Source organism: Abramis brama (assembly GCF_963993115.1).
Source record: "Abramis brama genome assembly, chromosome: 14".
Taxonomy (NCBI): Eukaryota; Metazoa; Chordata; class Actinopteri; order Cypriniformes; family Leuciscidae; genus Abramis; species Abramis brama.
Genome location: NC_139976.1, coordinates 35,557,280 through 35,583,512, shown reverse-complemented (window position 1 = coordinate 35,583,512; position 26,233 = coordinate 35,557,280). Strand labels below are relative to the sequence as shown.

At 37.9% G+C, this 26,233-nt stretch overlaps 1 protein-coding gene across 1 annotated transcript; it reads right to left on the bottom strand.

The window, feature by feature from the left end:
• Positions 1-503: 503 nt before the first annotated feature.
• On the bottom strand, positions 504-26,233 carry LOC311096395 (uncharacterized protein). Its single transcript, XM_084135506.1, has 51 exons — positions 25,951-26,233; positions 24,524-24,712; positions 23,987-24,018; positions 23,729-23,758; positions 23,146-23,241; positions 22,545-22,610; positions 22,162-22,206; positions 21,914-21,967; positions 21,727-21,780; positions 21,545-21,598; positions 21,296-21,349; positions 20,667-20,720; positions 20,476-20,520; positions 20,329-20,382; positions 19,822-19,866; positions 19,453-19,506; positions 18,652-18,750; positions 18,030-18,074; positions 17,826-17,924; positions 16,920-16,973; positions 16,732-16,839; positions 16,585-16,638; positions 15,578-15,676; positions 15,437-15,490; positions 15,222-15,320; positions 14,309-14,362; positions 14,123-14,176; positions 13,984-14,037; positions 13,815-13,868; positions 13,550-13,594; positions 12,694-12,792; positions 12,500-12,607; positions 11,372-11,479; positions 11,155-11,208; positions 10,218-10,271; positions 10,016-10,123; positions 9,873-9,926; positions 9,004-9,057; positions 8,484-8,645; positions 7,543-7,650; positions 7,148-7,255; positions 6,972-7,025; positions 5,936-6,043; positions 5,487-5,540; positions 5,294-5,401; positions 5,152-5,205; positions 4,074-4,181; positions 3,656-3,932; positions 3,361-3,551; positions 2,455-2,697; positions 504-1,834 (listed from the first exon to the last, which is right to left on the bottom strand). The coding sequence occupies exons 1-51, from the start codon at positions 26,030-26,032 to the stop codon at positions 1,688-1,690; spliced, it is 4,341 nt and encodes a 1,446-aa protein (XP_083991632.1). The 5' UTR covers positions 26,033-26,233; the 3' UTR covers positions 504-1,687.

The following is a 26,233-nucleotide window of genomic DNA, read 5'->3' as shown; positions in this document are numbered from 1 at the left end:
TTATACATTGATGCGAGAATCACACTTACAACATGTTGTGTCGCTGTTTCAAATATTTGATACATCTTGTGTTGAGTTCAGTTATGATGTAGGTGAGCAGGAGTGGAAAAGTGAATTTTTGGTTTGACAAGGGCCAATAGTACCCAACATTTGTTTGCCAGACTGTAATGGAAAAGAATGGGAAGGGGCCTCACTCATGAGTATAAAAATTTACATTGAAGAACTACTGCACTTTTGTTTAAAAAGAGAGGCGTACAAATGCAATAATATTTTGATTGCCAATTAATTTGGTCATTTTTACTTTTAACTATGAACAGGAAAACATTTAATTTTTTTCAGAAATATGACAGTTCCCTACCCATTATCAACATGCAACCCAAGCACAACCCCTGGAAATAAAGTAGAAATTAAGGTAGTTGAGTGAAAGCATCGTAGTTTGTTTAATTCATGCTTAGAGAAAGGCACCGAGGCCATGGCAAGAAGATAACATATCCAGCATCCAGTTGACCACATAAACATGCTTTATTTCAACATCCAAAATAATTAAAAACATCTTGAAATACTATACATGTACAAAATAAGTACAGATCCTTTGTTGGAACCATTGGAGGGTTTATTTCTTCCGTGCACTTTTCTTTTTGCCGCCTCATTTAAGTTTTTATAAAGAAACCTTTCACTGAAAACAAATCAAACAAACTAAAACAAAAATAAAATCGAAAAAAAGATGTGCATTGCATTTTGAAAGTAGAAATACAATCCGGAAACGGGGGGGAGCGGCACGTACAGACAAAAATAAGACTTCTCTAGAAACTTCAGGAAGGGGAAATGGAAATGAGACGAACTGGCAATCAGTCCATCCACTTAACCCATATCAGATTAAGTGCAAATCTACAGTAACCGACCTATCCTGCTGTTTTATTCTCCTCATCCGCTGACACTTTGATAAGAGCAATTGCATCACATTGACATCAAGACATTCTGTTGACATTTAGCACCAAAAAGGCCCTGCAAGTGTAAGTGACAGTATAAAAATGAGTTTGTTTTCTCTCAGATACAAACACACCACAGACAGGACCTGGAGAGGAAGTAGCACCTTTTCATTCCTGTTACTAATCGGTTGAATAAAAAAAACTGCCCTCGTTTCCCCCAAAATCTCCATGCACTTTTTTGTCCTGAGGTAGCCGTTAAATCAAGATGATGTCATACCATTGACCTAAATCTGTTCCCTGTGTGATGCTTTACTTTCAGTTAGAAGGAACGAGACACTTGGCTGTCGTTTGTCATATTTATTCAACACCAGAGAATGGTACATTAGCATTTGCTTGTTTTTCATTGTCCTTTTGCAGTGGTCAAAAAAAGTCACCAGGTGGTAGTTTTCCTGTGGACTCCAGGGGGCGGGGCGTTTTACAAGTATATATTATTTTCTTGTTGTCAGCTGACGCAAAGGATTCTCATGAAGTGTCCATGATGGTGATACAGGGCTAATGTAGCGGTCCTCGATTTTGTTTTTAAGAATGTTTCTCAAGATGGGAATCACAACAAGCACCGTCTTCAAGGATTCAGGTTTAAGCACATGGACCGATTGCAGCCGAATTAGAGTTCAGGCTTTTTTTTTTTAATGAACAGGAAAAGATTTGAAGATGACTGCTAGAAAAAAAACAGCAAAGTCATGTCCAGATTTTTCTTTTTACAAGAAGCAGACTGGGCCAACTTCTACACCGAATTCCTGATCGGGAGCACCAATGTCCATAGGAGCGATATCAATGATTGGCAGACGAGATGTTTTCGTTGTCTTATAGTCAATGACTGTCTTGCCCCATGTGCCAGTGTGTGACTGTGGAAAACAAACAAAAAAGGACAAATTAATTATGATAAGATTAATAGAATGCTGCAGGGATGACGTATGTGTGTAGTTTAGCACGCAATCGTCCTGAAGTCAATGGGTTTTTGGTTAAATGCCTGAAATAAGGTCTGTGGTGAACACAAGCTCTTTTCTTTTCACAAGCACAATTCTTTTACTTGTCTAACAAGTAGACATTAAACATCATCAGCCGAACACATAAACTCATCGACTCACAAGGTGCTTTCACAGCCTCATTGTGTTTATAATCACACACGCTTGCAAACTAACTCAAACGTTCAGAGAAAATGTTTTTTTTTATTTTTTTAAAAAGACTGAGAGTTGTCGAAATCTTAACTGTGGTGCAGTTCATTTATAGCCTACATTTAGCTTTTTACTTCTGATTGTGTTTATCATGATGAGCAAAACGTTATTTTCTGCAATAATCCTATTGGCTTTTTGTCGAGGGAACCAGGGTGATGCGAACTTATAGGCTGGACTACAAAACCACGTCATATCTTTAGTGTTCTGTTTGAGTAACATTATGAGGAAGCAAAGGAACACAAATATGGGGACAAAAGAAAAAGCAATGGCAGAGATGGTGGTGTGCTCACCGTGCAGCCATCCTCGCTGACTCTGTATGTAAAGCGGCTGTTGCCCTCGGCTCTGATCTCGATGTCGTTGGAGCCCTGCAGGAGCAGAGCCTTCTTCAGGTTGCCCGTGGCCTCGTCCATGTAGGCGATGCTGTTCTTGCAGTGGTAGGAGATGTTCTGAGAAGCCTCGTTGGACATCAGGCGCATGAAGGTCAGCTGGATGTTAACATCCTCTGGATCAGAGCCATCGCTGCCATACTGGAACTACATAGAGGACACCACATTACTTCCTGTATTCATCAGCGAAGACCATGATGTATTCTGAGACAACTAATGAATATGCTTCTGTTTGGTTCTAGAGAGCATCTTGAGCTTGAGTGGAAGCTAGAAAATCTTAGTCAAAAATGTGATTATGATTCATGTCTTAGAAATAGTGCAGAATCTGACATATTTCTTTAATTTGAAGTAATACAATAAAATATTTAAAATTCTGCACTATTTGAGCAAATGATCAAATTTGTAACTACTCAAGATTTTAATAAAATTCACAAAACTTTCCATTAAAAATCCTAAAACTATTTATTTGTTTATTTTGTTGTATTTATGGTTTGCTGGAACAGGTTTCAGACCTTTGATCCGAAAGAACATAATAATCTGTTATGTATATATGCGCACATAAACATCTTTTAAAATGTATTTTTAATGTAAAATGTAATATATTTTATAAAATGAAAGAAATACTTTCAATTCTGCAGTATATCAAGACCATTAATTAAATTTGTAAGTAAAGAAAAAATTTTAAACTCTTTATTTTTTCATTCACTGTTTTGTATTTGAAATATAAAATATATTTTAAACAACGTATGCTTTTTATTAATGATCAGCTAAATAATTTTTTTTAGTTTCTGGTATAAGGTCTTGACGTACCTGGAAGCCATTAGGCATGGACTCTCCGAACCAAACATGCTTCTTCTCTCTGATGTTCTTGCTAGTGTACCAGTTCTTCATGGGGATGGTGGTCTGAGATGGGCTGACGCAGGTCTCGCCAGTCTCCATGTTGCAGAAGACCTTGATGGCGTCCAGAGGAGAGCCCTGGTTGGGGTCCACCCAGTAAGATCCTTGCAGGAAAAACAGATTTAAGTGAATTTCAGAGCTTCGAAATGCACAATCATTTCAATACATCTGAATTTGATCTACTGCCTTAAATCGAGTCCATGCTTACCGCTCTTCCATTCAGGGTGGCACATCCTCAGGTCACGGCACATGCGGGCAGGGTTGGCCTGGGTTCCTTCGGGGCTACGGATGTTCTCAATCTTCTGGCTCAGAGATTTCAGGGTGGTGTCCACCTCAGCATCGCGGTCACGAACGCCAGCATCATCAGCTCTGTAGCCTCCACGCAGTGGATCTGGACCCTTCTCGCCCTGTGGCATGGGAAGGAAGGGCTCACCGATGCCAGCAGGTCCAGGAGGACCAGGAGGTCCAGGAGTACCAGGAGCACCCTAGTTAAGAGAGAAAATATCACATGAGTACATCCAATTGGATGTTATTTAGATCTGTTGAAGTCCACGCTAAAACAGAGACCACAAAAAAAGCTTGAAAGAGATAATTTAGCAGTAAAATTGTGTTGATTTCAGACTTACAGCGGGTCCCATTTCTCCAGAGCGACCACGGGGTCCAGGGGGTCCAACGGGTCCAGGAATACCATTCATGCCATCCTTACCAGGAGATCCATTGGAACCAGAAGATCCCTATTGAGTAGACGAAACCGTTCGGAATATTACAATGTTTGCATGCAGAAGCTTGTCCTGTGATTTCTCATTTCAGAGCAATGTTTTCAGAGCAAAACACACCAAACTATCAGAAGATTCAGCCTGTCAACTGCTATTGTCGTATGGAAAAGAGCAGCATGGACATTCTGCCCAGGGTTGCCAAGTTTGCGGTTTTCCCGCAGAATCAAGCTACTTTTAAACTGTTTGTTTTGGGATATGGCAACCCTGAATCTGCCAAACATCTAATTTAGTCTTCAACATAAGAAGGTAAGTCATATGAGATTGTAACTACATGAAAGTAAATAAACAATAACAGAATGTTTATTTTTCTGTGAACTATTCCTTTATATCATGTAGTATAAACCAAAGAAAGTAAATGGTTTTTTTTTTCTCTACTACCGTCAATGTCACTTTTGTCTTTAATATTTAGAAATATGTAGAACAAAACTGGAACTGAATTGAACTGGATAAAAACTGACAATAATGTCTTCTGTAGAGCCTGGAAATTAAAGTAATTTCATAATTGCTGAATTTTCTATTGTATAAAGCCCAATCCTGCTCCTGCCGATCAACTGTCCTGGGGTGCGTTTCCCGAAAGCATCGTTAGCCAACTATGGTCGCAAGTTCCCTCGTTACCAATAGAGTTCAATGGACATTGCGATGAACTTGCGACCATAGTTGGCCAACGATGCTTTCGGGAAACGCACCCCTGCACAGTTCATCTCGAATCCTAATCAAACACACCTGTCTTTAATTTTCAAGTGATCCTGAAGACCTTAATTGGTTGCTTCAGGTGTGTTTGATTAGGGTTTGAGATGAACTGTGCAGGACAGTCGATCGGCAGGAGCAGGATTGGGCACCCCTGGTATAAAGCATTATAAAAATAAAATTTTTGACTATTATTTAAGTGAGGTCATATAAAACCCATTATATGTGATGTGCTACTTACACGAGGTCCAGCAGGGCCAGAGGGTCCGGCAGGTCCTTGGTCACCAGGAGATCCCTAAAAACGTTCAGAAAGGGTCAGTTTCACTTCAAGTGGATTCAGCGGTTCAGATTCAGTGTGTAACTGTGACATTATGCTCACTTACAGGAGGTCCAGGAACTCCAGCCATTCCAGAGAAGCCACGGTGTCCCTTCATGCCTCTATCTCCAGCCTCGCCAGCCTCACCCTTGTCTCCACGTGGACCAGCTGGACCCTGCATGAAGAGAGATGACAATGATCAGACTACAAGATGAATAACTACAAGATGAATAACTAAAAAACAAATGAGAAATTCGTACCAGGCCACCACGAGCACCAGCAGGACCGGACGGACCAGCAGAACCAGCAGGACCCTGGAAGGAAGAGAAAGAGAGAGAAAAAACAAACAATGTTGAACATCCACAATCATAGCATGAGATAATTCAGGATAATATATCAATATGTCATAAAAAGTTTTTAGTGTTACAGTGCGGCGTTATAATCTTTAGCTAAAACTAAAACCATAAAAACATTTTCATTACTTGACCTATGATAAAATATCTAATTTCCATTCAGATTAAGTTAAAGTACTAAAATAACTCAAATTAACCAAAAGTACTAAAACTGTAACTAAATTTAAAATGAGAATGAAATAAAATCATTCGAAATAATAATAAAACCTGTAATTTTGGTATGGATGCATTACGTGTATTTATTCATTTTTAAAAAATAAAATAATTCTGGTAAATTCTGGGATATAAAAACGTACAGCCTCTCCACGATCACCATTCTTTCCGGATGGACCCATGGGACCAGGAGCTCCGGGAGCACCAGGGGCGCCAGGAGGACCAGGGTTGCCAGACTCACCGCGGTCTCCCTACGGCAAGCAGAAAAGTGTTTTTTAAACTGGAAGCACCAATTACATACTATGTAATTTATGAACAACTTATATGCATTCATTTATTTCGTAAGGGATACTAAACAAACCCAGACAGCGTGACAGTAGGGTGATAATGACTGTATTGATACTTTGCACGTGACGTCAGTTGTACTGGCTGGCGGGCAAGAACGTCATTCTCTAGCAACGAAAACCTGTAAACTAATCAAGGATCTTGCCAGGACGTTGCCAGTTTTAATATACAAAAGTTGGTGTTTTGAGGTGTACACGACATGTCAGATAGTTGTTGTGCGATTGGATGCACTAACCGTATTTGTTGTCACGTGACTGCAAAGTATCAATATTACCCTATAACCATTAACCGGTTTTATAAATATTTATGTGTTTGTACATACTGTATATATATATTGTATTAGGTGTCTGATGCTATGCATCTAAAGAAATGTACTTATTGAGTTCATGTTGTACTGTTTGCTGCTATTGGGGTTGGGATATGGATATGGTTAGGTTTAAAGGTAGGTTAAGGAGTAGTTAAGATGTATTAATTACATTCAGGTATTTTTAAATATAAGTACATCATAACTACATGTATGTAAGTGCATTGTATCGAATGATTAATTTAAATGTTAGTACATAGTAGTTAAAAACACTTAATATGAAGTGGGTCGCTTTTCTTCACTACATAACATAAATGGTCTTGCGATGAGACTAATAATTTTTTTAACGTACAAAATACACATTTTCCAATTAATAACCTCTGAATTCAAAATAAGGTCATAAAAGCTGCATGCATAATAATTATAAAAATAATAAAAAATGTATATATTTCATGTCAAATAGCTACAATATTTTCAAGAATGCCTTGATTGGATAGGATGTCTACGTAAGAGTGTGTGATTGCGCTTACCTTTGGTCCAGGTGGACCATCACGGCCAGGAGCGCCATCATGTCCAGGATTGCCCTGCAGAGAGGAGTGACATAATGAAAATAACTCCATCACGCTGTACAGTATGTGGCCCTTTCGTTGTCTGACCGGACAAATCTGGTTTAACATAAGTCTTGAAATCTCTAAAGTTTGCTCACCTCACGTCCAGCCTCACCAGGAGCTCCACCCAGTCCAGGAGGGCCCATCGGTCCAGGAGGTCCACGCTCACCAAGAGCCCCAGAGGGTCCCTGCTTGCCTGGCTCTCCCTGAGGTGATAGGGATGGATATTATGAGGGAAGGCAAAAGTTTACTGCATTAAAACTGCATTTGCAACCCAGTTTAAAACAGTAACAATATTTTCACATGAGAATGAGGAGAAAAGTTTGGCCTTGGATGAACAATTAGATTATGCAGACAAGCATGTTTTTTTAATTAACGCACCAATGACTCAAGCACAATATGACGAGGAATGCACATTAAAGCAAACAGGGGGCATTTAGATTTTACATTGACTTTATCTATATTAAATTTAATCTGTTATTTAAGCACTTACAGATGGTCCAGCGAGACCGGAGAAACCTCTCTCTCCTCTCTGTCCAGGAAGACCAACAATACCACGGGATCCAATAACACCAGGTGGTCCAGGAGAACCAGCAGGACCCTAAAGACAATGGGTTTAAAAGACTCTTAATATTCAGTAATATCATCGATTTGACCGCACCAACACTACAGGATAAGAATTAAATTGAGCTGGATAATGAAAATATTGTCTACTGTAAAGCTGCTTTATAGCTGATTTGAATTAGTTTCATAATTGATGGACTCTGCAACATCAACACTGATTTGAATTGAACTGAATCAACATTGAACTGACTTGAGCTTGATAACAACACTATTCGATTCTTCTGTAGCGCTGCGTATAGCTGACTTGAGCTTGTTTCACACTGATGATCTTTAGATGATCATAATTAGAGAAATTTAACTGGTTTCTAAACTGATTCGCTTTGCAAAAACTAAGACACTGTTATTGAACTGAATTGAATCAACATTGAACCAAATTGAGTGGTTCAGTGATACTATTCTCTGTTCAGAGCTGATTTAGAGCTGAAATTGTATTCATTTCCGAACTTTGATTAACTTTCCTGTTTTTTTTGTTTGTTTTGTTTTTCTGTGAAGCAAACAGACTATATTGTATAAAGCGCTATACATGTGACTTGACAGCAGAGCAAACTGAAGGTTACTTTCAACTCAGCATCACAGACTTACACAAGTGATAAAACTATAGTTGCTTTTCCACAGTTACACCGGCCGAACGGTTTCAGTTATTTTCCAATTGAGCTTGGTTCGGTATGGCGCGATCACAAACAATTATCGGCCTGTTCTCAGCACGGTTAACTAACTATACAAAAATGAATCCATATCCGTACCGGCTGGGCCGGATCGGCATGGAATGGAGCAGAAAAGCGGCTTATGGCTGAAACTATGATTACTTACAGCAGGACCATCGGGACCAACACTACCCCTCTCTCCAGAGGGTCCTGGGGGTCCACCGGCACCGGCCTCTCCAGGGCGACCAGCAGGACCTCTCTCACCTCGGGCACCTCTTTGTCCTTCTTTACCCGAAGGACCACCTGGGCCAGGGGGTCCAGCAGCACCCTGAGGAAATATGACATGAAATTAAATGATTTGAGGTCAGACTTATGAAAAGCCACACAGAGCTAAAGAGAAGCTTGTAAACACTGAATATATGAAGTCAATATATGTCAAGTATTTGTTTAGACCGGGGATTCCAAAACATTTTGTCAGCCAAACCCATTTTGGCCTGAAATATTTACTTCGAGTATACTTTGAAGTTAATATTTGAATAATTAAACAACGCATTCACATGTAAATGGTTATCTGATGTCAGTTAATGGTCACTTGACACACAAATAAATAATTTAATATTTTTTCCCAGGAAACCCCAGGTTGGGAAACCCTGGTTTAGACATTGTTTGGAATAGACAATACTTACAGCAGGACCTGGAGGTCCGACTCTACCAGCAGCACCAGGGAAACCAGTAGCACCCTATTAAAAACAAAGACACTCGGAAACTGTGCAACAGAAACATGCTATGCAATATCATATCAGAGCAAAGTATACACCGGCCACTAAAACAAGTATTGCTACTATGCTAGTATGACTGTATGTGTATTTAAACAAAATATCAAACCAATTTAAAAATGAACTTGAATAGAACTGACTTTAAATCAGATGACTTTAATATTTTATGCAATGGAAGTTATACATTTTTTCTCCAAATATGCTTAATTGCTAAAATGTCTTGAGGTCTTTGAATAAATAGCCTCTAAAAGTCCAGAATATTAGATTAAAACTAAAACCTAAAAACTAAAATATAATTTAAATTTTATTTTTATTTTTATATTGTTTAAATCATTTTGTATATTTTTATATTAACACAAACTGTTGTTGTGCTGTACGTGGATGCACCATAAGGTTTGCTAACTAATTTTGTTGAAAGTTATGCAATGACAATGGAAAATGGAATAAAAATGTAAATAAATTTAAAAAATCTTAAATTTATTTTATTTTGAGCTAGTCGCCAAAGCAACAGATTAACCTGATGTAATAAAATAACTAAAACTAAAAAGGGGGGGGGTTACTAGACATAAAATACAAATAAATAAATTACCAACAAAATTACCAAAACTGAAAATACATCAAATATAAATAAATACTATATATATAGGAACTATAATAGGATAATAATCTCAATAATACTAAAATAACACTGATAAAAAAAAAAAAGTTGTTTTAAAAGTATAGAGTCTAATTTCTAATATCTAATTTGGTAATAAATGACAGATAGCATTGAATCTTACAGGAGGTCCAGCACCACCGCGAGCACCCTTAGCTCCAGTAGCACCAGCGGGTCCCTGTTAAACACAACAACCGATGATAAGGATATTATATAGGATGGACATCTCTTTAAGCACAACAGAAATGTAATATGTAAATGAAATACCTGTGGGCCGGCGGCTCCGACGGGTCCACCAGGTCCAGGAGCTCCAGCATCTCCCTTGGGTCCGGTGTCACCAGACGCTCCCTTAGCACCAGGTTGTCCGTTGCCACCCTGCATTCAGAACAGACACACTTACGCTCAGTGATTTTAAAAATCACACGGTAAGAACTGATTGACAAATGTGGGATGATATTGTAATACTTACAGGAGGTCCAGCAAAACCAGCAGGTCCAGGGGCACCGACCTCACCGCGCTCACCCTGTGAAGATACGACACAGAAATGTTTCAATGACTTGCAATAAATCACTCACATTCTGTAAATTTAAATGCAATGCAATCATGTAAAGCCTGACATATCAATTAATAATCTGAAAAATCCATTTAAACTAGTGCTGTCAAATCAATGAATCGCGATTAATCACATCTAACAATTAAAAAAAGTTTATTTACATAATGTGTGTGTATATATATACTATGTGTAATATATACTGTGTATATATGCACACACACACACACACACACACAAACTTTTATGTTAGATTTTGATTTGACAGCACTAATTTAAACCTATTTTTAAATGGATCAGTTTATGTTAAACCTAAAAAATATATTTTTATGGCTCATATAGTATGATGTAGTGAGAATATGGAAGTTAAACTCAAGAAAGAAAAAACACAGAGGCTCAAACTGAGCAGAAATATGCAATTTGGTGCATTTGCTGATATTTATATGGCCAAAAAGTAAGATGAAATTCTGATAGCTTGTAATATAAATCAGTGAGATCTTTATAAATGTATCAGACTACTTACATAATGCATATAAATATCAGTTCTCTGTCACTCTATATCTCCCAATGATATGTCTTAGTAAGATGATAGTTATAGAATTTTGCTAAAAGGCTTGATAGAAACCATCATCAATCAGATGACATGAGGCATGTAATAGACTGTGCAACAGGTTTTTCAGCAAAGTTTTGAACATGTTGATGAATTAGAGGCCTCAAAAATGTGTAGGGTTTTTAGGGTTATAAATAAGTGCAGTTACAGAGCAATGCTGATCATAAATTGTGTGTGCAATTTAGCATTTTTTGTGTGTTTATGTCCATGTTTCATGAGGTTTTCGGGAGCATCCTAATAACTTACAGGGGCTCCACGAGGGCCAGTCAGTCCTGGAGGTCCAATAGCACCAGCCTCTCCCTAAAACACAACCACAAGAGGACAATCATATACAATGCTACAAATTGATCAGAACAGAACTTTGAAATTTTTATTTCAAAACACGCATTTAGAAAAATGTTGTGGAGCTTTACGATAGGAATGTAAATCTTTCAATGCTAATAAATGATTCATATCTCTTTACCTTCTCACCAGGAGCACCACTTGGTCCAGAGGATCCAATAGGGCCGGTCATACCGCGCACTCCATCCTTGCCAGGAGCCCCATCAGGGCCCTTGGGACCGCCATCACCCTAAAGAGGAAGGACAACTGTTGTGAACAGGACGTGACATCACCACTACACTGTACAGTTGCAGTCAGTATAATTTCCATTTGGTAACAAGTCACTACCCTTGTGAAAAGAAGCATGCTTAATTGTATTTAATATGCACTTGTATTGCACTTTAAATCTTAAAAGCATAATTTAAATGTATTTTACTTTAAAGTACATTTTAAATCATTATGTTTTAATAATATTTTGTCATGCTTTAAAGAAGCACACTTATTTTGGTGTGTTGACTAAAGCACACGTAAAGTACTTGATTATAATTTTAACTGTAGTGTGTTATTTGAGATTACACTTAAAGTTAATATATTTTAAATGTTCTAAATCGCAACTTCATTGAAAATGTGCAATTGCATACATCTAAATACATGACAAACAAGTTTCAATAGAAATTACATTAAAGTATATTTGAGTTGATCATAAATGCATCGGTCCATTCAGCAGGACACTTTAACCATATTTCAAAGACAAAAGAAGTAATAATGAAATTGCATATAAAGATATATTTAAGTCCTACTGTACTTAAGTGGGTCAAAAAAGCTGTTCAACTAACCGCATTTAACATATATTTAAACTATAATACATTTATTTAATTGCAAATAACATGCAAACTGAACATTACATTCAGTTCACACTTAAGTATATTCGGTTACACTTTATTTTAAGGTGTCCGTGTTACAGAGTAATTATACATTTAAGCACTGAGTACTTACTATAGGGTTCAGGTTAGGTTTAGGGTAATTAAGCACAATTTATAGTAACTACTATAGTAACTACATGTAACATAGACACTGTAAAATAAAGTGTTACCATATATTCTTCTGTAATAAGTAGACTTTAAAAGAATGCTAAATTGTACTTCTTTTACAAAAGGAAAAATATGTTTGCTTGAAAAACAAGGTTGTTATGCATAAATATTTGTTGGCAGACTATAAAAGTGTTCAGAGTCAAAATGCGAGTATAAATCTGGACTGTTGTGAATCTTACTCTGTCTCCTCTGGTTCCAGGCATGCCTCCAGCACCGCGCTCTCCTGGCATTCCCTGCATTCCTGCGGGACCAACACCACCAGGGGCTCCAGCAGCACCAGGCTCTCCCTAAACACAGAGAGAATTAGATTATTTCTCAAATATCACTATTCATAATATCACGAGTCATAATTCTATCGAACTGGGAGTCTTACCTTAGCACCATCGTTACCGGGAGAACCAGGGGCTCCACGGGGACCGTTAGAGCCGGCAGGTCCAGGGGCTCCACGCTCACCGGGGAAACCTCGGTCACCCTGCGTGAGACATTTAGAAATATCATTCTGCTGTATTTCATCCCAGCTGACTAACAGTATACCAGAGCAGTGAGGAAAGCAGGAAGAGGAAAAGCCAGCATATTGTTTAATTACTGTTAAAAAACAATAAAAAATACATTTATTGAGGTGTATAATTTTTTTAATACACAAAAAATACATTTACTGATGCTTATATATATAAAAACAGGTGAAACTCGAAAAATTAGAATATCATGCAAAAGTTTGTGTATTTCAGTAATTCAAATTAAAAGGTGAAACTAATATGTTTAGTATATATAACTATATACATATGCATGATTATACTTTTCAGAGGGCCGACATTTCTGTATTTAAAATCCTTTTTTTTTTTTTTTGATTTCATGTAATATTAAAATTTTCTGAGATTTTGAATTTGGGGTTTTCATAAGCTGTAAGCCATAATCATCAAAAAAAATTGCACAATATTTCGAGTTTCACCTGTATATATAAAGCGATATATCTATCTTCTCAAAACTTTTATTTAAAAAAATTCAAGATATATTCCTAGAATACTTTTTCTGCTTCTCAAGTGAATTTATTTTGTTTTAAGGATGTTACGATATTTTTCCTGAAAAACAATGCTGACACTAAGAGAATGATTGTTTTTTTGTAGTGTAAGCATAAGAGTAGTAATAGTAATAGTGAATTTAAGGTAGAAATAGAAGTCAGATTGTTCTTATAGTTTAATAGGTGAATTGATTTAGAAAGAAATACTCACTCTTGGACCAGAAGGACCAGAAGGACCACCTTCACCAGGAGCGCCCTGTTGAACAGTGAACATAATAAATAACACTGAACAAAAATACTGCACTCCTTTATAACTAACATATTTGTGATTGCATAGGATAAATAAAGAAGTAAGGGCAACATATCATCTTGTGTTTATAATTTGTTTTGATTACTGTAACTTATATTTTAATAAAAAAGCACAACATAAAATACTTCTTGAGCTAACACAATTATGTCCAAGTGAGCACCCGTACCTGATCGCCAGGTTTGCCAGTCTCACCAGTGGCACCCTGTGTACCCGGCAGACCCTGTAAGAGAATAAACACTGAACATCAAACGACTAAACCAATTCCAATTAGCTACTAATCTTAACAGTCTGACCAGTAAACGTATTTTCATCTAAATTACACTGTTCAAGCGTACCTGGAACCCGGGAGGACCCGCAGATCCCTGTTCTCCTTTCTCTCCGGATGGACCCTATGAGATCACAGACCAGTGAGAAAGTTAGAGCAGAAACAGAAACAGTTCACATATCAAATTGAAGAGGTTTAGGCACACATACAGCAGGTCCAGGAGCACCAGGAGCACCAATATCACCATCTTTGCCAGGAGCGCCCTATAAAACACACACAGAAACAAACACTGCATCATAATGCACCTGCTCAGACATGATTCAAGTGTTTAAAGCAATGCTTAAGGCTGCAAAAAGCTCCGAAAATACTACAGATCTGTGTGATTCAGTACGTACCAAAGCACCAGGGGGTCCGGCAACACCTCTCTCACCACCCTTACCAGCCTCACCCTAAGAGAAATAAATCAAGGTATTAAAAACGTCATTAAGCAGTTTGTAAATCTGATATTCATAAAGGAATCGTTTTATTTCACAAGAGAGTAAGAAATAAACCCTGTAAACCTGACATATCAAATAATATTCAGAAAAGAAACAGTCTATTGAAGCTTTAGACAATATATACTATATAAACAAAGTTTGCATTTTTTTTGTTTTTGTTGAGAATTATATTTATACATCAGGCTTTTATGGATCATATAGTATGATATAGTGAGAATATGAAGCTCATACTTGAGGAAAAAACACCTCAGGCCAAACTGAGCACAATTATGAAGTTTGGTTCGGATGCTGATATTCATATGGCCAAAAAGTAAGATGAAATCCTGATCACTTGTAAATCAATTACTACTTACAGACTACTTACATAAAATGCATATAAATATCAGTCATAACTCTGTATCTTCCAAAAATATGATATTTAAATGCTTAGTTTTATGATCAAAGCTCTGTAGTTTTAAAACATATAATTCGATACAATACAAGGATGATGCATCAAAAGCCTGATGGATCATATTTGATTCTCCCATTTGAACTTGATTTATCTAAAAATGATGTATGGATAAGTAATTTGCTTCAGTCCAGTAAATGTTCATCTTCAAATATTAAAAAAAGTCTAAACTATCATTCAGACGACAGAAGGCATGTAGTAGATTGTGAAGGCGTGTAGTAGAAGTTTTGATCATGTTGATCATTTAGAGGCCTTGATACAGTAGGCTCTACAGGGTTAATGTGTTGTTTAGAGAAGGATTGGTTTTGATCAAGATAAAGCTATTTAAATATATAATTCATAGCTTTTTTTGCAGTAACTTACATCAGTTCCTTTGGGACCAGGGAATCCCATCACACCAGGAGCACCACGAGATCCAGAAGGTCCTGCAGGTCCGGGTCGGCCATCTTGTCCAGGATTGCCCTACGGGTAAAAGAGGTTCACGCAAACATTACTTTAAATACAAGATTTAGAGTCTCATATTGCATACAAACAAAAACAAGCAGGGAATTATAATGTATATATATATATTAGCTTACAGAAGGTCCAGCTTTGCCCTCAGGCCCAGGGCTTCCAGGGGCACCAGACATACCCTACAACAAGCATCGTGGTAGGTGAAAATACAGACTATTTATTACACTAATATGGTTTTACATAACATTAAAGAGCCTATTTATCACCTTAGCTCCAGGCATTCCTGGCTCTCCTGGGCGACCAGACTCTCCAGAGGCTCCTTGAGCTCCCATTGGTCCATTAGCTCCACGCTCACCAGGGCCACCCTATGATTTAAATGGCCACTTTTAGTATTTCAGCAACAGCAATCTTCTACAGGACCCTGGACAGCTCCTTCTCAATGCATTAAACAGCATTACAGTGAGCAGTCAGGACTAGATTGAGTGCTGTGCTGTTAATTAATACATTAAACCCTTCAATTTTAGATTTGAATGTTGATATATGGGTTAAACTACACTGAACAGAACTATGTAAACTTGACGTATACTCTTATGTAATTTCAGTCCTATTAAATAATATTCCTAACTTAAAATCAGTTTGTTGCCACGTGCACTACTGTCAAAAGTTTGGAATCATTAAGATTTATTCTCTTCTCTTGACCTAGGCTGCATTTATTTGATCAAAAATACAGTAAAAACAATAATATTGTGAAATATTATGAGAATATGTTTTCTATTTTAATACATTTTAGATGTAATTTATTCCTGTGATGGCATTAATAATTTTGTGGAAACCCTTTTTAGGATTCTTTGATGAATAGAAAGTTTAAAAGCAGAATTTATTTGAAATTGAAATCATTTATAACATTATAAATGTCTTTACTGTCACTTTTGATCTATTTAATGTGTCCGTGTTGAATTGAGCATCAAATCATCATATTATAGTGATTTCTGAAGGATCATGTGACACTGAAGACTGGAGTAATGATGCGGAAAATTCAGCTTTGATCACAGGAATAAATTACATTTTTAAATATATTCAAATAGAAAACGATCCTTTTAAACATTTTACTTTTTTTCTTTTTAATCAAATAAATGCAGCCTTAATGATTCCAAACATTTGACTGGTAGTGTAAAGCACATTTTAAGGTTACCAGATTAATCATTTACTAAAGTGTTCAGAGATACAGTTTAGCAAGATTCACGGCCTTGATTTGCGAGCTCAGTAATCTTACCCCGGGTCCAGGTGCTCCATCACTGCCAGGCAGACCACGGTTGCCAGGGGCACCCTATCGAAAGAAAAAAGACAAAAGGTGAGAAACAAACAAGCATAAAAAGCATGCTGGAATCGAACTGTCACAGTTTTGGTAAGGTTAACCTACACGGGCTCCAGGGGGTCCGACAGGTCCTGCACCACCGGGCTCACCACGAGCTCCTCTCTTTCCTTCCTCACCAGAAGGTCCGGCGAGACCTTGGGGTCCGACTGGGCCCTAAAACAGAGAATAGCAACTATTACTATTACAGGTTTCTGAAAATATTAGGAAATGATCTATGCTTCAAAGCTACTTACAGGTTCTCCCTTAGGACCGCCATCTCCCTTAGGGCCTTGGAGACCTGGATCACCCTGGAATTAGAGCGTAAGACGTAAGATATCTGATCTCAGCCCACTCTTCTGTATCCAAATGTACATTTATAAGACAGGAAAGAGGTTAAGTGCCAAGCTCAAGGGCACAGAGAGTGTTATGTTTTAATCAGATCTATAACATCTAAAGGCTGGAATACAGCACACAACTTATTTATTTATGCTATAACTAGTAGTAAAGAGGAAAAGATGATAAGTTCATGTGCTGCTTGAACTGAGACGGCTACAGCGATCTGTCACAGCACATTAAAGAGTGGGAAAAAGGTACTTATTGTTTGAATTTCATAATAAAACTGGCGAAATTAGAAAGCTTCATAACAAAAGTAACAAAGCTTATTGCGATTTTTTGGATGGGAGGCACTAGAAATAATATTTTGTTCAATACAGCATAGACTAAAAGATTGAGTCTTTGGATTTAAGAATCGATATTGGTTCATCAAAATGAGAATAGATTAAAATCGTGAAATTTACATTTTCAATCTAGCCCAATAATGCGTGTTCTAAAATCGAACTTAAAATATCAAATGTTCTTGATCTGCACTGACTGGATGAAATCACAGCCTAAAGACGGAGCCTGTACCCATCATACACTGCTGTGTCAATTCTGACTGCCAATAATCTGCTGACTGGCTTTGATTTTCGGATAATAGCATCTACTGATCAGACTGCAAATGGGAGCGAGAATCTGTGCAAAAGTGCTGTGCTGCATCCAGCCGTAAGTCACACCTCCTGTAATATCAGTTTCAAAACTAAAGATAGCATATCTGCAATCCTGAAAGCACTGAAACATTACTATACTTTTCATGCATTCTTAATAAAATGCAGTGTACATACATTGTTCCCCTTGGGGCCAGGAGCACCAGAAGGGCCTAGGGGTCCAGCTGGTCCACGGGATCCTGGGAAACCAGGAGCGCCAGCAATACCAGCAGCACCCTACAAAACATCATTGCAAATCATCGTTGTAAAGAGGGCAACAGCATGAATAAAAGATAAAGACAGATTGGTGTGGGATATTATCTATTACATATAAATACTTACAGGAGATCCTTTGCCACCAGGAGCACCATCACTACCAGGAGCTCCCTGTGCAGAAAACAAGTGAAGTCATGTTCATCTTATTCTCCACACCATTAAATTCATTTAAATTAAACTCCAATCACTTTTTTTGTAGATAATTTCAGCTTTAGGTGGGCTATCCATTTTTGCATTTTTCGATGCAATATCTCTCAAGTCAAATTTATTTGTATTTAAAAGACACATTGTTTTACAGAAAATTATTTGAGTAATAAATGTTGTATCTTAATGTCCTATTTAGCAGATAATATAGTTTACATTTGAATCTACAACTTTACAACTGTAATTTAAACGTACCATATGGGGATATTTAATTGAATAAATCAATCAACAATACTATTGATCAGCACTACCAAACGTAGACGTTTTCCACTAGAAACAAACATTGATGTATTATTTTAATTTAATACTGTGAAGCTGCTTTGATACGATCTGTATTGTGAAAAGCGCTATATAAATAAACTTGACTTGACTTGACTTGACATTATTCTGTTGCTACAATGCAAGCAAATTTCATTTTGAAATGTAGTTCATTTAAAATCCTTCTAGCAAATACACGGTGGTGTTTTGTGGTGCAAATACTCACAGCAGGACCGGCGGCACCAGCGGGTCCGGGGTTACCAGGCTCACCACGGGCTCCCTGGGGTCCCTCTGAACCACGGCCTCCAGCAGCGCCAGTTTCTCCCTATAGAAGCCAAAGAAGAAGAAGAAAACAGTGAATTGTCCGTTTATTTATAGGAGGGTGACTCCCACGGTAATTTCCATTTATTCATTTAGTAGACACTTCTATCCAAAAAATATTGTATTGGTATATTGTGCATGCAACAACAGGGTCAAGAAACAATCAATTAGAATTAGGAAGTACTTATAGCTTGTTTAATAACTTTTGCTTTGCTTTAATGAACATGACAACTGTTGGCAGCTGTACCAATCCATGACCATTACTTAAATTAACTGTTATGTACAATGTACTTATGCAGTTCATGTTGTATTGCAAATGTACTTGTACTTAGTATAAGGTACATGTACTTACTATAGGGTTAGGGTTATGAATTGGGTTTGGTTTAGGGTTAGCTGCATGCAGTTATGCACAACTTAGTGTTAATACTACAGTAAGTACATGTAACATATGTAACAAGGGTAATAAAGTGTTACCAAAAACAATTTTGCTGCTTTTGGCATATGTGTGACAGGTGTAGTGGTATGTGTAGGTTTAAGGGTGGGTTAAGGTGTAATGGAAGGTTACTCAGATGTAATTACATGCAGGTATTTTTAAAAATAAGTACAATGTAAAAACATGTATGCACACAATAAGTGCACTGTATCAAACGATTAATTGAAATGTTCAATAATGAAGTGGGTCCATCATTTGTCGAGTGTACCATACCTTAGCACCAGCACCTCCAGGGAAACCAGGAGCTCCAGCAGGGCCGGTGGGTCCCTAATGTAGCAGAACAATAATAATCAGTGAATTAAACACACTGTAATACATCAAAATGATTAATTCGACTTTGATCACTGTAGTAGGTGTAACAATATGCTGTAGTACTAATAACTAAACTATTGTTAACATCATGATTACTTGAATCATTCCTCCAAATCAACTGCTTCATTTTCACATCTTAAAATGAGTCCTTTGAACATTAAATTGTATTTAGTATCAGTAAATATAGAGTATTGTGATACTTGAATTATCAATAGATTCTTCTAGTAAATAACTGCTGTATTACCAGAATATTGCTCTTAAGAGACTTACGGGAGGTCCGGCAGCGCCAGTGTTGCCATCATTACCGCGAGCACCCTGCAGAAAACAAAGAAACAAACAAAAACATTACAATCGTTCATCTTTATGAACCAATAATGACACTAATGATGGCCTTGAACCCTGCCTGAAGATTCTGCCTTTGAAAAAGCCAAAAAGATCAACAACTCTGTCCAAAAGAGAGCATTTAAACTTATGCCTCAAGAGCTCTCCAGAACGAGTGGCAGATATATTTCAATTAGTTTTCATTATCGTAGACTTGTGGTGCATTCTCATTTTGACATTTATAAATGGTTGCTCATGGTGAATCAGAGTTAAGAGTTAATTTGCACTGAGTTGAACTACACTGAATAAGCTGAACAGTATATTAGACAGTATAAAATGAGTCTCATACTGTGTAGAAACTCAGTAGAGGTGAAGATGTAATCTGTACAGTAAAAATGAAGGATGTTTTTTATTTTCTATTCCACAGAGACAATAATGCATGGATGTGACACTTACAGAAGGGCCAGGGGGACCAGGGCGACCTCTCTCACCGGGCAAACCACGAGCACCCTGAAACAAGCAGATGGAAGAGGAAATGTGAGAAGAATGCCATCATTTCGAAGAACTTTTCATAGACTTTAAATGGCATCTATAATCACACACCATGGCTCCAGGAACACCATTCTCACCAGAAGAACCAGTCTCTCCCTGTAATCAGAGACACAATCAACAGAGAGTCCACACTACATCAGCACATCTGTAAAGTCAAATTAGCATGCGTGTTTACAGGCCGAATCTGATATCTGCATGTACACAAGAACATACAAGAGCATACAATTGAAGAAAAATCTAACCTTGGGTCCAGCAATGCCGGCGTCTCCCTTAGCTCCATCTAGACCAGAGAAACCCTGTAAGAGGCAACAGAAAACATTGCATTGTTACTTAACTATTGGTAGTTTAACTGCTGCTATTGCTCTCCTCAATTGTAAGTTGCTTTGGATAAAAGCGTCTGCTAATGATTAAATGTAAATGTACATTAATAATGCAAAACAGATATGAAAAACACATATGGTGGCCAATATTAATGGATAAACAGATAAAAATATGTAGCATGCAATATGTAATAAATATATATATATATATATATATATATAATAATTAATCAAATGTAATACAATATGTGCATTAATCTATCAATTTCTATATATCTCTTTATATCTATATATCTATAAATATATATGGTCACACTTTAGTTTTGGGTCAAATGATTGGGTGATTAAGGGATGTAGAATATGGTCATGCAGAATAAGGCATAAATATGTGCTTTATAAGTGCTAATAAATAGCCAATATCCTAGTAATATGCATGCTTATAAACAACTAGTTAATAGTGAGAATCGGACCCTAAACTAAAGTGTTACCTTAAACATGAATAAATAATTAAACAATTTAAAACTACAGTAAAAAGGTAGGGTCATACTCACTCTGTGTCCCTTGATGCCAGGGAGTCCAGGGGTTCCTGGGAATCCACGAGCACCCTGTGAAACAAGCAAGAGAATATAATCATGACGAAAGTGTGAATCTCTTTCCACCACGCTTGATTATTTGACTAATCAGAAATAACGAGCATTCAAAATGTTTTCATTCCAGTGAGCATTCTTGCATAATACTTCATAAGTTGACCATGTCAAATGAGGAAATGAGGAAATAATGAGGAAAGCGTGTGTGAGCACCTGAGGCCCAGAAGGTCCACGCTCACCAGGACGTCCTGCTTTGCCAGCTTCACCCTGAGGAAGAGCAGAAGAGACATGAGAAGAGGCTTAAAGGCCTGTGCTGGATTATTTGAGTTTGGCTCGTCTGACGGTCTGATTCAGAGGCGACTGGAGTGGATGCAGAGAGGAAAAAGAAAACTCACATCCTCTCCGTTCTTTCCAGGAGGACCGGAAGCACCGCGAGAACCCATTGGACCCTGCAGGCAACAACAGCAGAAGAATAATGTTCACAAGCCGCTGGTAAAATACGCATGTTTTGTCAAATGTGAAGAGCTCTATTTTCTCGGTAAAACTGACACTAAAATTCAGAAGCAAGTGAAAGATACTCACAGGAGAACCAGGCTCTCCAGGCTCACCCGGGGGGCCAGTGAATCCCTGAGGGCCCTGTGTAAAATACACACAAATACAGTTATATATCAGACGGGAGATACTGGACGGATAATATGCCACATGAGGTTTACTGACAATACTCAGGACTTCAATGTTAGAACAAAAAAATAAATAAAAACAGACTAGCAGATTTATTTGTTCTAAGAAAACAACAATGTTTTGTAGTATAACACTAGAAATAGACTTACAGGTGACCCTGCAGATCCAGGGGGGCCACGAGCACCCATGGGGCCCTATAAGAGAGAAAACAACATTTTAAATAGAGATAATGAAAAATGATGTAGATTAAACACTACTTATATTCAATATCATGAAAGTTTTTGTAGTTTAGAAGACAGTGCAAATGGAGTCCTTTGAAAGCCGAAATCTAGAAAGCGGGGAGGCCGATTACAGATATAATGCAGGTGTATGCATGATAAAAGTTAATTATGATAAAGAGATGCACACTAAAGTGCTGAATATCCATACGACTGTGAATCACTGTGTAAAAGTGATTAGTGATGCATTTCTGTCCATTCTGTGTGAGATCCTGAAGGAAAGGAAAGGAGTGGGAAAAGAGAAGCTGACGTACTGGTGGTCCGGGAACAGCAGGGCCGCTGGATTTCTCACTGCCGTAAGCCATCTGGGAAAGGAAAGACTGTAGGGAACAAAGAAAATGAATGAGTGAGGGTTCGCTGAGCAGAGCTTTGCTGGTTTCAATATGCAAGTTTAAGGTTTGTTCTCCGGTGAGTATCATTTCATCATTTACTACTGTACTACTAAAGGATAGTTTTCCTTTTAATCTCAGAATATTAGCTACTACACTGTGTAAATGCTATAAAAATCACCGAATACCTCAGCTATGTCAAACCATATTTTGTTTTTATAGAGTGCATCGTGTGCTTTTATTCCTGTCAACCCAGAGTCCATAATGGTGAGAATAATGGGAGCTGTTCACATAGTTGGTACTGAACTACACAATCACAGAAGCTTCATGCACTTTTAACAACTTATTATTTATTTTGAATGCTAAAGGAAATAATCTATCAGGCAACAGAACACAAGATCACTACAAGATTTATGTTTTTGAATACGGGCCAATACAAAAAGATTCTCTCAAACTTAATCATAGCGATGCTGACGCAACCAAAGCAGAGTCACAGTTTTACAATGTAAAAAATTTAGTTGCTTACTCCGCCGCCGAGGCCAGGGGTTCCAGGAGGACCAGGAGGTCCAGGGAGTCCGTTCTCTCCGGGAGTCCCGTCTCTGCCAGGAGGCCCTGGAGGACCCTGAGAAACACAGCGGAGATCCATGAGTGCACAGATTTAGCCAACTCTTAGTTCAGTGCATTCATTAGTTCCTCCATTTAATCCTTTTCACCTGCCTATATATTCTTAAGAAAAACGGTACATTATGCATGTAAAATATCATATAAAAACTGAAATCGGAATGAGTAACACCATGTTTATTAAACAAATGCCTAATCTTTCATGTTATGGAGGTCAAAGGTCAGCGAGACAAGTAGAGGTCAGCAGGTTAAAAGCCTCAAAATGCCCAAATTCTTTGCATTTGCAACAGATTTTCACATGCTTAGTCTTGTAACGTGGACAATACAAACTTTTTGTCTCATTGAGACTTTGTACTCTTGCAAACAAATGTGTAATTGGTCTTTTTTTTAGTTGTACTAGTATAACCCAGATCATTCAAACAATATAAATATAAATGCATTATTATAATGATAATGATTTAGTGTTCAAAAACAAATACTCTACTCACTGGGTCTCCCTTTGGACCGGCAGGCCTGTCCTAAAAAAATAAAAAAATTAGAAATGTTATGACACTTTACATTGGTGTATGCTGTAAATATAACATAAAGGGGTCTTTTATGTGCTTAATTTACATTTATACATGGTATGGCAAATGTCAAATTAAAATTAATTATTAATGTGTGTATATATATATATATATATATATTATTTATTTTTTTTCATAAATGAGGTGCATGATGAAAAATCCAAATAAATTCCCACTAACCACGGGTGGAGGCTCAGGACTTGTAGTATCTTCTATGGAATAAAATATAAAAATATTTCAGAACTGTGCCACCTTAAATCAGCTCAAGTAAAGATATAGATAAGCTCAGAGGACTGATCTGGAATCTCAATCTTTCATTAATAAGATGACCAAACATTATTACTTCCTTTGATGCTCAAGAGATCAGTAGTTAATGTACATTCAAATAGTTACAAAAGTTATTAAACTTTGCATATTTGAATGCACAGGAACAATATGCATTATGTACTGTTCACAAAAGTACATAAAAAGTATAATTAGCCAAAAGGCAATAAAATCTACAAGCAAAAACATCCTTAATCCCTCAGGCCATGTAAAAGCATCAGTGGTGAGAGAGAATCCAGTGATGTGTTTGCGCTCCACAGGTCTCCGACATGATGACAGGCCAATGAAAGATATTTCCCAGAGCATGTGGTTAAGTGTTTGCACACTTGAGGGCGACAGAGCTAGTGTGACCGCGAGGTGCGTGTGATGGGGCGAAGGTGGAGGTGAGTGTACCGTCGGGGCAGATGGGGCAGCATTCTCCGTCGGGAATCTCTGGATTGGCACAGTCTGATGTATCCTCGCAGATCACCTCGTCGCACATGATGGTCCCGCTGTCGCAGACGCAGATTTGGCAGGGCTCAGGTTTCCATACATCCTTGTCGTTGTAGTTCTGACCTTCCAATGTACAGCTACCGAACGAGACTGTAAAGGACAACTATGAATTAGCACAGTGCGGAATTTTCAATCACATTCGCAATATCAGCAAACTACGGTGGGAATGATTTGAAGGGCCGACAGGTCCAGGGGGCCCATAACCATTTCGACATTTTATTTAAGAAAAAGATCAAGAGCACCAAAATCCTAGCTGCCATATATGAAGCTAAACTAAATATTGTCTTCCCTCTAAATCAAAGTGACCCATTACAACAACAACAAAAAGTAATCTAACTGAAACTTCAATTTAAATGTTTTCTGGTGTAAAATAAAAGAAAATATACACTTTTGCGTTACTTTCAAGAGAACAAATATGACATTTATAATCTGAATTAAGGCACAAGACAGAGTCTTACTCCAAACTAAACAGTCATGATATTCATACGTATACAGAGCTAGTGTGACGCCATATGTATTATTTTTATTATTATTATTTTAAAAGAAAGGAAGGAAATTAAGGTAAAACGGCCTAATGGGGCGTGGTGCACAATGATGGATAGGCCTGCACCCCCCCTCATCGTGTTTCAGACCTGTGCCGTATTAAAATCCACCGCTTGGTGGCGCCAAAGCCTTGTTAACCACCGTCACGCCCCGCTCATTCCCAAACGATGAAGTGAACACCAGAGTTGTTCCTCTATGAAATAAAACTCTTCTTTGTCATTCTAAAACGCTGAATTGTATTTCTATCGTTACGCTTTTGCTGCTGTGTAGGCTAAAAACGTCAATTTCACGAGTGACGGGTGCACCTAGTCTATCAAGAGACATTGTAATCCAGAGATATTCGGTAATATCCCGTTATAAAACGATAAACAAGCATGACAGAACGCAAACAGGCGTAATAATGAGAGGATATTTGACATTAAATGCACTCTCTCGACTCGGTCTCTCCCTTCTCTCATCCGTGTCGCGTTTTTCCTTCAGAGCATCCTTCGCTCGAGGACATCGCATAGTGACGGAACATGTAACTGCACGCGCGCAGCAAACAAGCGCTCGAGGAAGGAACACAATTCCGCGTGCATTGCCAAGATGGGAAAAATTACAATTTCTAGAAGATAAAAATGTTGATGAGAATAAAAAAGGTAGTTTTTCCCCCTCCTCGAGACATTCCCAAGAAGTTTTAGATTGCAGGTCACTTGCAACAAGCTGAAAATTCCCCCTCTTGAGTTCTCCAATCTCTTCTGTCAAGCATCTTTGCAAAAGCAGGAGTAAAAATCATATATACTCACTATCTTCCTCTTCTTGTCCTCTCACCACAAGGACCGCTGCGGCGAGCAGCAGCCCTAACCGAATATCCACAAAGCTGAACATGTCTAAATATTAGACATGTAGACTCTTTGAGGCAAGGGGGAATCCTGTTTTGTCCTCAATCATACACGTAGGGTCCGGTCTGTGTAACTCCAATCCAGACCCTAGCAGAAACTCCCTACTGCAAACAAATGTTTGACCCTGGCTTTTATATGCCAAAGTTTTGGGGAGGTGCTGAGTGAGCAAGATATCTGCTACATGTTC

What these genes read in the sequence shown, in the direction of transcription:
- LOC311096395 (XM_084135506.1), bottom strand. Translation starts at nt 26,032, where the DNA reads ATGTTCAGCTTTGTGGATATTCGGTTAGGGCTGCTGCTCGCCGCAGCG. An exon ending in CTGGCAAACCTGGCGATCAG is followed by an intron (nt 13,595 to 13,814) that starts GTACGGGTGCTC and finishes ACTGTTCAACAG; the next exon opens with GGCGCTCCTGGTGAAGGTGG. An exon ending in TCGGACCTCCAGGTCCTGCT is followed by an intron (nt 8,646 to 9,003) that starts GTAAGTATTGTC and finishes ATATTTCCTCAG; the next exon opens with GGTGCTGCTGGACCCCCTGG.